This window comes from Lipotes vexillifer, unplaced genomic scaffold (assembly GCF_000442215.2).
Source record: "Lipotes vexillifer unplaced genomic scaffold, Lipotes_vexillifer_v1.1 scaffold241, whole genome shotgun sequence".
Lineage (NCBI taxonomy): Eukaryota > Metazoa > Chordata > Mammalia > Artiodactyla > Lipotidae > Lipotes > Lipotes vexillifer.
The window spans coordinates 2,364,725-2,378,459 of record NW_006784922.1 but is presented as its reverse complement, the minus strand read 5'-3'; the positions used below and the strand labels follow the sequence as shown (position 1 = coordinate 2,378,459).

At 39.0% G+C, this 13,735-nt stretch overlaps 2 protein-coding genes across 2 annotated transcripts in view; both read left to right on the top strand.

Moving 5' to 3' along the window:
• The window catches only part of BDP1 (BDP1 general transcription factor IIIB subunit), an 85,137-nt gene extending 84,491 nt beyond the window's left edge, over window positions 1-646 (top strand). Inside the window, exon 41 of the mRNA XM_007457116.1 lies at window positions 515-646. Within this exon, the coding sequence (XP_007457178.1) occupies window positions 515-646 (132 nt within the window). The remainder of the gene's footprint in view (window positions 1-514) is intronic.
• Window positions 647-11,226: 10,580 nt separating this feature from the next.
• MCCC2 (methylcrotonyl-CoA carboxylase subunit 2) overlaps window positions 11,227-13,735 on the top strand; it is a 63,868-nt gene continuing 61,359 nt past the window's right edge. The window contains 1 exon segment of the mRNA XM_007472369.1: window positions 11,227-11,457. Within this exon segment, the coding sequence (XP_007472431.1) occupies window positions 11,329-11,457 (129 nt within the window). The 5' untranslated portion in view covers window positions 11,227-11,328.

Sequence of the window (13,735 nt, the reverse complement as noted above, 5' to 3'; positions counted from 1 at the left end):
GGGGCACGAACCCGCGTCCCCTGCATCGGCAGGCGGACTCTCAACCACTGCGCCCCCAGGGAAGCCCAGTATGCTCATTTTTGATAGGATTGCTTTAATTTCTGATATTTCCTTACGTACTGTTCTGTTTCATGGGTCCTTCTATTCTGGTCATTAAAACGTTTTCATTATCGATTTAATAATGTTATGTTTTTCAGTATTTATTTTTTTCACAGAAATTAGGGTGAAGTAATCATGTGTACACTACAGTCAACCTAATCATGTTTTGTGTTGTATATTTGTTGATTTTAATTTTATTATTATAACGAATGCTACAAAGGTTATCTCTTACTATGTTTAGGATTATTTCCTTAATATAATGGCATAGAAATGAAATTATTGGGTCAGTGAGTATAAACATATTTAAAACTCTTAATATTTATTGCTATATTGCTTTTCAAACAGATATCGATTTAGAATACCACTGTCAATATATAAATGTTATACTGCCTACTTATTTTTATTATCTTTTTAGGTTTCTTGTAATCATCCCTTACCGAAAGGAGAATGTAAAGATGTCCAAAACCAGCTACCGGAAGAGGAGCCAATGACAGTCTCTGAATATTTCTTTAGTGATATCTTTATTGAAGTGGATGAAACAGAATAAAAGTCTTCTCTTTTTTTCTTTTTTCTTTCCTAAGGCTAGGATTTCCACAGTCAGTCATATCAACAAAGCAGTATCTATAGCAAAAAGCCTCACTGGCAATTTTTCTTTAGGTTGATTTTGAATATTTGATAGGCTTGATTTGAAGCTTTTATAATCAGTGAAAAACATTGCTGAGGTTCCTTTCGTTCTGATTGATTCAGCATTTTGGAATTACCAAGCAATTAAGACTGCTTTCTCAGACAGAAGTAACAGCTCTTGTTTACATTTTGACTCTTCCTGTGTTGAATACACATGGACACCTTGGAATGTTGTGGATAAATGTCTGTATAAATCACAGTCCCGATGTATTTGGAGATGGATTGTAGTTAACATTTAGCAAACCTTTTGTGAAGGTTTTTTTCTGTTTGTTTAGTGTTTTTTGGTTTTGTTTTTTGTTTTTTTGGATGGTGAAGGCCTTTTCAGTTGCCTCTAAGTGTGTGAAAGGAAATTGTGAAACTCCACTTTAGTATGGTAAATGTTAAAAACTTTTCTATTATCAGCTATTTGACTGAAAAATGTGTATTTTTCTAATTCATGTTGATGTAACATTAGTCCTAATTGAAGAACTAGTATTTAAACTTACTATTTATAAAGATAAAACATCAAAAAGCTTATTTATTTTTAAATTTTTTATTTAAAAGAATATTCAGTTTTAATTATTTTTACCCCTGAGATTATGGGTAAAGAAAGCATTAACAAATTTATGTTTGTCTCCTTTCCCTCTTTAATTTTAAAGGTATTTAAAGTGATGAAACTAAATTGTTTGGATAGTATATACGTTTTGAGTACCATTTTTTTCTCATAGTTTAGTATATTGACTTTGTACTGTGAATTTTTTGTTTTTCTTATTTCTTGGATAATCTCAGGATTTGTATGGGAAAAAAACCCTTAACTTTATTTATGAGGCAAATTTCCATACAAAACTCTGTCTCCATTACACACACATATGCTCACATACACACATTCCTTTTTTAAAAAACAATTTCTTGGTAGTTTTTTTTCCCCCATTAAATTCTCCATGAGGAACTAAGTACTTAGACCTTTATGCACAGAACATAATTGTGATGTTAAAAACAGAAAATAAGATAATAAGACTTTATTAAGTCAGTGATTATCATCAATATGAATTTAAGGGTTGGTTTTAATTTTGAGATTTTGTGATTTACATAGGTAATTCTGTTACCCACCCAAGCAAATCTTTGGTGGTTCAAATTAAACTTCTGAAAGAACAGATTTATTCTTTTATTTGAAAAGCCTTCTGGGTTGATAATACATTAGATCAGGAGTCAGAAACATTTTCTGGAAAATTTTTCGAGTTTGTGGGTCAGATGCCCTATGTGGTAACTACTCATCTCTGCCACTTCAGTATGAAAACAGCTACAGGCAATACTTAAATGATGGACATGGATGGGTTGGGATTTTAGTTTGACCCATACATTAGACAGTAGTTTTCTAACCTTAAGGTGCTGATGTCATTACCTATGAGCTATTCTGTCACTGGAGTTGTGAGTTGTGCCTAACACTTAAACCCTTGATTGCATTATGAAATCAGTATTTCAGTTGGGAAGATATTTTAATGTCTAATTCTGTTTGTAATTTGAAAAAAATGGTGGCCAGTTTTCAAGTTCATTAGTAAAATTGGATTTGGCTTGGCAAGTATAACAGTAATCCTAATTTATGAAAACAATTCATATTAGAGCATTTCTTATTCATTGCCTTATAGTGAAATTTGCAGTTTAAACTTTTTTGTCATAAAGGAAGATCTGTAAGGAAATTCTCTATAGATACGCATTTATTTATTTCATGGGGTTAATATGTCACAGAAATCATAGTAGCAAATCACATAGCTATTTTAATGCCCTGTTTTTATAGATTTTAAAAATCTCATATTCTGAAAAGGCTTCTTTCATTTAGTTCATGTTAGTTTGGGTGTTAGGTTGTCATAGCTAAACTATTATTTTATCCCTTGTTTAATATTACTTTTTAACTTTGTTAACATCTGTCTCTTGTTCATCTACAATGAGCTAATTTTATGGAAGATGTAACTTCTTACTGTATGAAGGATAATTTTGTCTTTGGGCATTCATTGTGTTAGAGAATCAAGTCAGACAACTAAATTATCCTACTATTATATCCTTAAAACTACTCTTGGAAAAAGAAACTTAATCAGTGTATTTACCTTACAAGGTGGAAAGACTTGTTCACACCTGTGTTTAATCTGACTCATGTAAAGATGATGTTGTGAAGAATTTGTATTTTATAAATTAAAAGAGATATGATTAAAGGTCTGTATTTTTTTCTTGACTTTTCCTCCTAAACACTTACGTCTTAGCAAGTGATCAACATGATGGCTTCAAAGCCTAATTGTTGGTAAATGATTGAGGCACATAAAAATATGAATATCCACTGTTTACCACCATGTTTTTTGAAATAGAAGTGACCATGTATACTATCTTGCTTGAAGAAGTCTTTGACAAAAAGCAATATCTGTCATTGTAAATTTTCTTGTTCTAAAGAAAGCAGTTATATTCTATAGATGTAAATTATGTAAATAAAAGTTATTTTATATTTCTGTTGTGTCCTTTTTTTTCAAATTGACTTAATAAAGATATTAATGTGTTAGTGAGCAAAAAATAGTTTTGTAAGTACAGCTTACCCTTCCTTCCTTCCATGAGAGTATAGTATATTTGGGAGAATTAATTTTTTTCTTATGTCCATGCTCTGAAGGATATTATTTTGATTTTGCAAGAATAAAAATAGACTTTCCCCCACATTTGGGACATAAGAAGAGTCGCTTACTTTTTTGTTTATTTGCTCCTTATGCAATGAATTTTTGGCTAAAAGAACTCAATCTCTTTTACTCTTTTTTTTCTTCCCACTTTTTTTTCTCTGTAGAGAAAGACAAATGGGAAACTTTAGTTATGGATATACTATAAACCTGAACTTTTTATATTGTCAGTTGACCTTTTATTATGGTATATAAGGATTTTACTTTTTTACAATTCTCCTCACACGTTTCCTGCTTTCTCCCAATGTTAATCACAATTTGGGGTTAATCCATATTCAGTATTTGTACTGTTTTAATTGTAATTTTTCACTGCTGTACCACCTAATGAACTAAGACGACATTTCCTTTCTGGTACAACTTTTCGTTTTTCTTGGAATTAAGAATTGTTTCACTTTTTCCTTTGCTTTGGGTTTGTTTTTGAACCTATGGCTTAACTTTCAGCATCCTCTGGCAAGTCTGTTTATACTTAGTTATAAATGCTCTGTTTATACTTTTCACATGGTCAAGCTGTCAGATAAACTGTTTCCTTCTCTTTTTTCCTGGAAAACTTTATGGAGCTCTTCCTTCCTGCTTTAATCTGGACTGAGGCTTCACAGGTCTCCATGTGCAATGCAGCTGCCATGCTGTGACTTCTCTGAATTCCCTACCCATCTTTTCTGGTTTGGATTCCCTATTCTGGAGCCAGTGTCATTGTCTTTCTTGAGGAGATGCACGTCTTCCACTGTTTACTGCAAAAGGGTGCATGGATGATAACATAACTTGAGACTTTACATGTCTGAGAGTTCTTTATTCTACTCTCTCACTTAGTTGGGCTCTGAATAGAATTCTTGAATAATTTGAAAATAATTTCCACTTCATTTCAAAGTCATGCTCTGGTTATATTCTGGTTTTCAGTGTTTAAAAATCTTTTGCCATTCTGATTCTCTATCCTTCGAATGTGGCCTATATACGTATTCTTTGACCCTGGTATTCTGCTCAGTAATGTGCACCCACCCTTTCCTGCCCCTACATTCATGCTGCTGGGCATGTCATGGGCCTTTTTAAATATGGAAACTCATTTCCTTCCCTTCTGGGAAATGTTCTTGCATTATTCCTTTGATAATTTCTCTCTTTCACTTTCACTGTTCTTATATCTGGAATTCCTATTAATCAGATTTTTTAATCTCCTTTACTTGTTCCCTAAGTTATCTTTTCTCTGCTATTTTCCATTTCTCCACCCCCTTCTCTCTCTCCTCATTTTTTTGTTCGCCCCTTTTTTTGCGGGGGGGGGAGATTTTCTCAATTTTTACTTCTATTGGAGAAAAATCAAGTGTCAATTCCTTTTTAGAAGTAACTTTGTTAGTCACAAAAGCCGTACAGAGAAGGCTAAGAATCTTGATGCTTCTGATTAACAAATGTGCAGAACCAAAGTCACAGAATGGGAATCATCCTTTGACCTTAGTTCATAATTTTGAATCAACACAGTTTTCTGCAATGAACGTTTTTAAGGCATAATTTACATTTAATAAAGTAACAGATCTTAAGCTTTCAGTTTAATTACACCTGTGTCCCACCCCACAAGACAAATAGACATTTCCATCATCCCAGAAAGTTCCTTTAAGCCCTTTCCCCACTGCCACCCACAGATTAGTTTTGCCTGATCTTGAGCTAATTTATATATATATGCAGTATATGAACTTATGTATACTTTTGTATCTGTTTACTTTTGCTCAACACATTTTTGGGATTCATCCATTTTTGTAGCGTAATAGTAGTTCCTTGTTGCTAAGTTGTACTCCATTTTATCCATATACCACATATGAATATACCATAATTGCTATCAATTTTCCTACTGATTGTTTCCGATTTTTGGCTCTTTTGAATAAAGATACTATAAATGTTGTACAAATCTTTTTGTAGACATGTTCTTATTTCTCTTGTGTAAATGCCTAGGAGAGGCACATCTTTTAGATTTATTTTTTAAGTACTTGATGTTCTCTGACGCCTTTATAAATGGTGTTTTTTAAATGCTTATTTTCATTTGTATGTTTATTGCTGGAACATAGAAAAACAGTTGATTTTTGTATTGCAGTTAAGATTTTAACAAATCGGGAATTCCCTGGCAGTCCAGTGGTTAGGACTCCTCACGCTTTCACTGCCGAGGTCGTGCGGCATGGCCAAAAAAAAAAAAAAAAAATTTTAACAAATGTACTTTCGTTTTTTTTGCGGTACGCGGGCCTCTCACTGTTGTGGCCTCTCCCGTTGCGGAGCACAGGCTCCGGACGCGCAGGCTCAGCAGCCATGGCTCACGGGCCCAGCCGCTCCGCGGCATGTGGGATCCTCCCGGACCGGGGCACGAACCCGTGTCCCCTGCATCAGCAGGCGGACTCTCAACCACTGTGCCACCAGGGAAGCCCTGTACTTTCTTTTTTAAAAAATTAATTTATTTTTGGCTGCGTTGTGTCTTCGTTGCTGCACGTGGCTTTCTGTAGTTGCAGTGAGCGGGGGCTACTCTTTGCGGTGTGCGTGCTTCTCATTGTGGTGGCTTCTCTTATTGTGCAGCACGGGCTTCAGTAGTTGTGGCTCACGGGCTCTAGAGCACAGGCTCAGTAGTTGTGGCCCGCGGGCTTAGTTGCTCCGCGGCACATGCTATCTTCCCGTACGAGGGCTCGAACCAGCGTTCCCTGCATTGGCAGGTGGATTCTTAACCACTGTGCCACCAGGGAAGTCCGCAAATGTACTTTCTCTAACATCCTCTCACAGCCTAGCCCTTGGAGCTATTAAAGCAAGATTTTTTTTTAAAGTATTATAGGAATGCTCTTTGTTCTTAGCAAACAGAAACTGAATTATAATGATAAGATAAACAGGATAAATATAAACAAGTAAAATTTTAAGTAACTATAGCATTAAATAAGTATAAAATGTAATGCCAATGGGAAATATTTGCTAACCTCTCATTTATTTAATAAATTTAAAGGCTAGTAGAGCATCTTATCTCCTTAGAACATCTGTTTTCCCATCCTTTTAATAATTTCTCCCTAGGGAGTTCCCTGGCAGTCCAGTGGTTAGGACTCCCTGCTTCCACTGCAAGGGGCACACGTTCAATCCTTGGTTAGGAAACTAAGATTCTGCATCCCGCGTGGCACAGCCAAAAACAGAAAAAGAACTTTCTCATTAAATGGCTAATTAAACTCTGTAACCTCTAGCTTTCGTTACATTTTCTAGACAAGGAATTCTTATTTATTTATTTATTTATTTGGCTGTGTTGGGCCTTAGTTGCAGCACAGGTGATTTTCGTTGCGGCACATGGGGTTCTTCGTTGCAGCATGCGATCTTCTCTCTAGTTGTGGCATGTGGGCTCTAGAGCGCACAGTCTCCGTAGTTGTGGCACACAAGCTCCTTAGCTGCGGCACACGAACTTAGTTGCCCCGTGGCATGTGGGATCTTAGTTCCCCAACCAGGGATCGAACCTGCGTCCCCTGCATTGGAAGGCTCTTTCTTAACCACTGGACCACCAGGGAAGTCCCCCAGCCAAGGAATTCTTGATTTTATATTTTTTTCAAAAGCTTTTTAAAATTTTTTCATAATCCTGGTCTTTGATGGATGCAATATATTTTCATTTCTCCAAGGATGTTATAGTTTCTTCTGTTCCTTGCCCTGATGGTTTCTTTTTTTTGTTTGTTTTTGTTTTCTTGGTGGTAGTGGGTGTCTTTTTCTTTTCCTTTTCCTTTTAAACATTTCTTTCTTTCTTTCTTTCTTTCTTTTCTTTTTTCCGTATTGAAAACTTTCTTCAAAGTCCAGAGTGTTAACCATTATGGAACTGCAACAGAAAGCTTTCTTCAAATGCCCATTGATCCTTGGCTATCCATGCATATGTTAAAGAAAGTGTCTAAAAAAACTGATTAGGAGCTTTTACAAGCTTATTGGAGGGTAGGTAGGATATGTCAATTTGTAGGTTACACTGTAGGTCAATTTTCTTCTTTTTTGTTTTTTTTGTTTTTTTGCGGTACGGGGGCCTCTCACCGTTGTGGCCTCTCCCGTTGCGGAGTACAGGCTCCAGACGCACAGGCCCAGCAGCCATGGCTCACGGGCCCAGCCGCTCCACGGCATGTGGGATCTTCCCGGACCAGGGCACGAACCCGTGTCCCCTGCATCGGCAGGCGGACTCTCAACCACTGCGCCACCAGGGAAGCCCCAATTTTCTGTTTTAAATGTTGCTTTTTTTCTTTTTTTTAATTGGCTGCACTGGGTCTTAGTTGCAGCATGCAGTATCTATTTCCCTGACCTGGGATCGAACCTGGGCCCCCTGCATTGGGAGCAGGGAGTCTTAACCACTGGACCCTCAGGGAAATCCCTATAGATCAATCTTCCAGGGAGTTTTTTCACTGGAGAACCTCAAATGTCACTTTGTAGATCTTTTCTGTAAAATAGTAAGGTTTCTCTAGACTCCCTTCTATGTAAATCTGGTAGCCAGCATTTTGGAACTGGGTGGGAAAAGAGACTTGCGGGGGGAGGGGGCTCTCTTGATTTGGCCTTCAGACTGTCACTTAATCTCTCTGGTCTCAATTTGGCACTTCACTAGTGCCTAGTGTCCCTAAATTTGGAACATTTCAGATTCAGTTTCTCCAGGGAATATATATCTCCTGGACAGACTTGGGGGTGGAAACCTGGGGTTTTAACTACTACTTCTGCAAATTTTCAAGTAGTTCCACCATTTCTTGTTCTCTACCACCTTTCTCCACTTCCATGCACGTATTTCTCTGTACCTGGTACCACCAATTCCTGGTACCACCAATTCTGAGAGGCAAATTGACTTGTTACTTGTTTGTATTTTCCACTGCAAGCACTTAGATTTCAAGTTCCTTTATTTTGCTAAATTTATTATTCCAATTTTTGCCTATTGTCTTTATATATCCCCTAGTTTAATTGAAGGTGGGATATGAATTATTTTTTGTGTTCCTTTGTTGCTCTGGGATCATTTCTGAGAGAAGGAAGTAAAAAGTATCTTTATTTTCATGATAAAAGTTGAATTATTGTATTCCTGTAAAATGAAAATTAATAAAGAAAAATGTAAAAAGTAAATCTGAATACTATGGACAACTGAACAACAAATTGGATTATCTAGATGAAATGGACAAATTCTTAGAAACAAAACCTACTAAGACTACATCACAAAGAAATAGATAACCTGAATAGACCTATAACTAGTAAGAAGACTAAACAGTAATCAAAAAATCTCCCCACAAAGAAAATCACTGAATATGATGGCTTCACTGGTGAATTCTACCAAACATTTGAAGAAGAACAAATACCAATCTTTCTCAAACTTTTCCAAAAACTTGGAGAGGAGGGAACACTCCCTAACTCATTCTATAAGACCAGCATTATCCTGACATAAAAGCAGGACAAAGACACTACAAAAAAACAAACCAAACAAACCCAAAAAAACTATAGACCAATTTCCCTTATGAACACTGATGCAAATATCCTTAATAAAATACTGGCAACTGAATTCAGTGGCATACTAAAAGGATTATACATCATGACCAAGTGAGGTTTATTCCTGAAATGCAAGGATGGTACAACATAGAAAAAAATGATCAATGTAGTTCACAACATTAACAGAATGAAGGAACAAACTTCACATGATCATCTCAGTTGATGCAGAAAAAGTAGATGACAAAATTCAAACTTTTTCAAGATAAAAATATTCAACAAACTAGGAATAGAAGGAAACCTCCTTAACATCATAAAAGCCACATGTGAGGGGCTTCCCTGGTGGCGCAGTAGTTAAGAATCCCCCTGCCAACTCAGGGGACATGGGTTCGAGCCCTGGTCCGGGAAGATCCCACAGGCCGCGGAGCAACTAAGCCTGTATGCCACAACTAGTGAGCCTGTGCCCTAGAGCCTGCAAGCCACAGCTACTGAAACCAGCTCTCCACAACTACTGAAGCCCACGCGCCTAGAGCCCGTGCTCCGCAACGAGAAACCACCACAATGAGAAGCCTGTGCACTTCAACGAAGAGTAGCCCCCACTCACCACAACTAGAGAAAGCCCACGCACAGCAATGAAGACCCAAATGCAGCCAAAAAAAAAAAAAAAAAGCCACATGTGAAAAACTCACAGCAAACATCACACTCAATGGTGAAAGGCTGAAAAGTTTTCCTCTAAGACCAGGAAAAAGGCAAGGATGTTCACTTTCACCACTTCAATTCAACATAGTACTAGAAGTTTTAGCTGGAGCAATTAGGTAAGAATGAGAAATAAAAGACATTTAAATTGGAAAGGAAAAAGTAAAATTAACTCTATTCACAGATGACTTATTACAAAGCCCTAAAGATTACACACACACACACACACACACACACACACAAAACCTGTTAGAATTAATAAATGAATTCAGCAAAGTGGCAGTATACTAACTTAGCATGCAAAAATCAGTTGCATTTCTATACACTAATAATGAACAAACTGAAAAGGAAATTATGAAAACAATTCCATTTACAATAGCATCAAAAAGAATAAAATAGGAGTTAACCAAGGAGGTGAAAGACTTGCACAATGGAAACGAAAAAACACTGCTGAAAGAAATTAAAGAAGATATAAATAAATGGAAACACATCCCATGTTCATGGATTGGAAGACTTAATATTGTTAACATGTCAATGTTACCCAACATGATCAACAGATTCAACACCGTTCCTATCAAAATCCTGGCATTTTTTGCAGAAATAGAAAAACCTACCCAAAATTAATGTGGAATCTCAAGGGATCCTGGATAGCCAAAAAAATCTTGAAAAAAAACAAAGCTGGAAGACTCACACTTAATGATTTCAAAACTTACTACAAACCTACAGTAATCAAAAAACTGTGTGGTACTGGCATGAAGACAGACATACAGACCAATGGAACAGAATACAGAGTCCAGAAATAAATCATTGCTTATGAAATACTTTTTCACAAGGGTGCCAAGACTATTCAATGGGGCAAGGACAGTCTTTACAACAAATGGTATTGGGAAAACTGGATATCTACATACAAAAGAATTAAGCCACACCCTTACCTAACACCATATACAAAAATTAAATCTAAGACTTAAGTGGACTAAATAAGATTAATTTTTTCTCACTGTCCAGTGGATGAGAAATTCTGAGGAAGCTCAGATTTGTTATAGGCAAAGTTTTAGAAGTACGTTATAATTGTACATCTAAGTTGTAATTTATCACTATTAGAATTTTTATTTTTATTTACTTGTTTATGTTCTCTCCGCTTTATAAAAGAGGACACTTTGCCTGTTCTCCACTGTATTCCCTGCTCCAGAAGAGCACTTGATAGGGGACATTAAAGACATATTTGATTAATGAATGGTTATCCCCTTAAAGAGTTTCTTAGGGCAGCTTAATAAGCCTGTTCAGTTTCCAGCTCTCATATAAGGATAAGCTTTTTCACCCTTTCTAGCAGCAGGGGAAGAAGAAAACAGCACATAGAAAAAGCACAGAGGCCGGCAGCAAGCAAACTGAGCCGCAGCTCCTAAGCTCAGCATCTCGGGAGACCGGGAGGCCGCAGTAGGGTCGCTCCACCCCGGGAACCGCAAAGCTCCGGGGATCGCGATGGGACAGGCCTCGCGGGGCTGCACTTCTGTCCCTTATTCGCTAAATTCGGGGGGCGTGGTGCTCAGCGCTGACCAATCACTGGCGGCGTACGCCGGCACGTGCCGAGGCTGGCCTCAGAATCGGGGAGGTTTCAGGCGGGTTGGGTTTGCAAAGGCCTGGGCTGAGCTATATCCCGAAGCGTGGCAGTTGGAGGGGGAAGCCTCGGCCCCGGACCGGCGCAGGCCGCTCTCTCACGCTCCTTCCTGCCTCTGTGCCTGCTGCCATGTGGGCCGCCCTGAGATTAGCTTTGCGGCGGTGCGCCCGCGCCGCTGCCCCCGCGCCGCGCGCCTATCATGGGGACTCCGTGGCGACGCTGGGCACCCAACCGGACTCGAGCTCTGCCATCTACCAGGTAGGGCGGGTGAGCGGCCCGGGCCTGGAGTACCCAGCCCGAGTCAGTGATTCCTCTTCACCGACGGCACAAGGCGTTGGCCAGACTGGGAAGCAGGTACAGGGTAGGCACACTTCAACAGTCGCTGCTGTTTTCTCTGGATCCCCAGTCATGAGTCTGGGACGCACCAGGGGGTCGTGAAGTTTGAAAAAGAAAACAATTCCAAATCAGGTACATTTTAGTTCACTTTTAGCACTGGCACTGTACTTTGTATCTTTTAGATCATTGGTTCGCAAAACCAGTGGCTCTCTGGTTTAGCAGTCACCTGGGAGCTTGTTGAATATACGGCTGCCTTAGCCTCACCCTGGAACTTTTCTGTCTCTGGGGAGGGGTCCTGGTGTTTGCATTGTTAATGAAGTTGTTGAGAGGGGAGGGCTTTGGGAACCACTGGCCTAGCACAGCTGACCCTGGGTTGTGCTTAGCAGACTTGAAATGGTTGGTTATGTTAATAGAAAATATTTATCTTTAAATGACTTTTCTTGGAACTGGGAGGTATCACAACGTTAAAGAAACAACTCCTGGTTTGTGAAATATCAGAGCTGGGAATTTTCAGTCTGTCCCATGGTTTCTAAGCCTGTACAGATAACATTTAAATTGTGCAAATAACTTTCAGAGAAGACTTTTTCTGGCTGCGCTGCTGCGGCAGGTGGGATCTTAGTTCCCCGACCCGGGATCGAACCCGCACCCCCTGCATTGGAAGCTCAGAGTCTTAACCACTGGAACGCCAGGAAGGTCCCTCAGAGAACACATTTTAAATAATTCCTGCCTTTGGGAAAACAAGGAGGTTGAAAGGAAATCAGCAGGCTGAGGCAGAAACAGTATCCAATGGGAGACTTCCAAAAGTCTTTAGATGTCCTGGGATCAGGAGAGGATGTTTAATTCAGAAACATTAAGTGGTTACTGTGGTCTAGCCACTATTTTAGATATTTGGAATAGATGTGTAGGAATGGAATCATAATTTTGTGGGGGAGACGACAAGAAAGCAATGCATTGTGATGAGTGATGTCTAAAGCTTAAAAAAGGTGGTTGCAGATAGGAGGCAGTGAGTGAGTTGGATCTTGAGTTGGGTAAGAACTGGCCAGGTTCAGCATGGAGAATGGGAGGCAAGATTATACAAACTAAAGGAGTTATGAGAACATAAGTACCAAGTTATGAAAGTGGTTAGTGGGAGTGGGAACTTGGAAGTCCCGGCCAGGGTGTGGAATTCATGGGGTAGATGGGATTCCTTATGCAGCCAGGTAGAGGAGGGAAGCCCTGTGTAGAAGCCACATTTAGATTTCACTTTGCAGTCTGTATGCTAAGATATTTAAATAGAGAAGTGGCATGATCCTATGGACATGGTAGAATAATCAGTGTGGCTGCAGTGTGGAGACTGGGTTTCCCACCATTTTGAATATGGCTTCTTGGCTGGGTGTTCTCTTGGTTGCTGTAGACCTCTGAGTGTTTTCCAGAGCTCCTGTAAGGTTACTTTAGCCAGTTTTGGGTTGTTTTGTGATGTCTCTGTGGGGAAATAAGGGCCTGGAGCTTCCTGCTCTGCCATCTTTTTGAAGTCAGGTCTCGGCTGATGTATTTGATGGTGGCTGCTAGCTAGGGGTTAGGGAGTGTGAGCCTGAGATTATAACTTCTTTCTCTATGTAAAATGTTTTATGTACTGTTTCATTCTGTGCGCCAGTAATTAGAATAAGAAAGTAGCTGTGCTATGGTGGAAAAAGCACTGGCTTAGTATTTCATGTATGTTTAAAAGCTAACAAGCAACATATTTCCATAGGGGGAAAAAGACCTGGTGGAAATGTGCTAAAGTGTCAACAGTGGCCCTTTCAGTGGGCAGAAGAGACATTGTAGCATGTTGCTTTAAGAGCGAGTTTCTGGAGTTGGTGGATTTTGGTTTAAACCCTAATTCTACTACTTGTTAGCTGAGTGACCTTGGACTAATTACTATATTAGCCAGATTTTGCTTCAGTAATGCTGAGTAGCAACCAATCCCAAGATCTCAGTGTTCAAAAGAACAAGTATTTATTTTTTGTGCTTGGATCTATGGGTTGGTTGTGGCAGTTCTGCTCTAGGACTGTAGTAGATTCAGGTCTGCTCTACTTGTTTCTTATTCCAGGACCCAGAATGAAGGGGCAGTGGCTGCCGTGGGTTGCTCCTCTCATAATGGAAGGCTGGGGCACAAAGAGGAGAGCATGGAAACACTTTGTCCTTCTTAAAGCCTCTTCTTGCAATTGGTACACTGTCACTT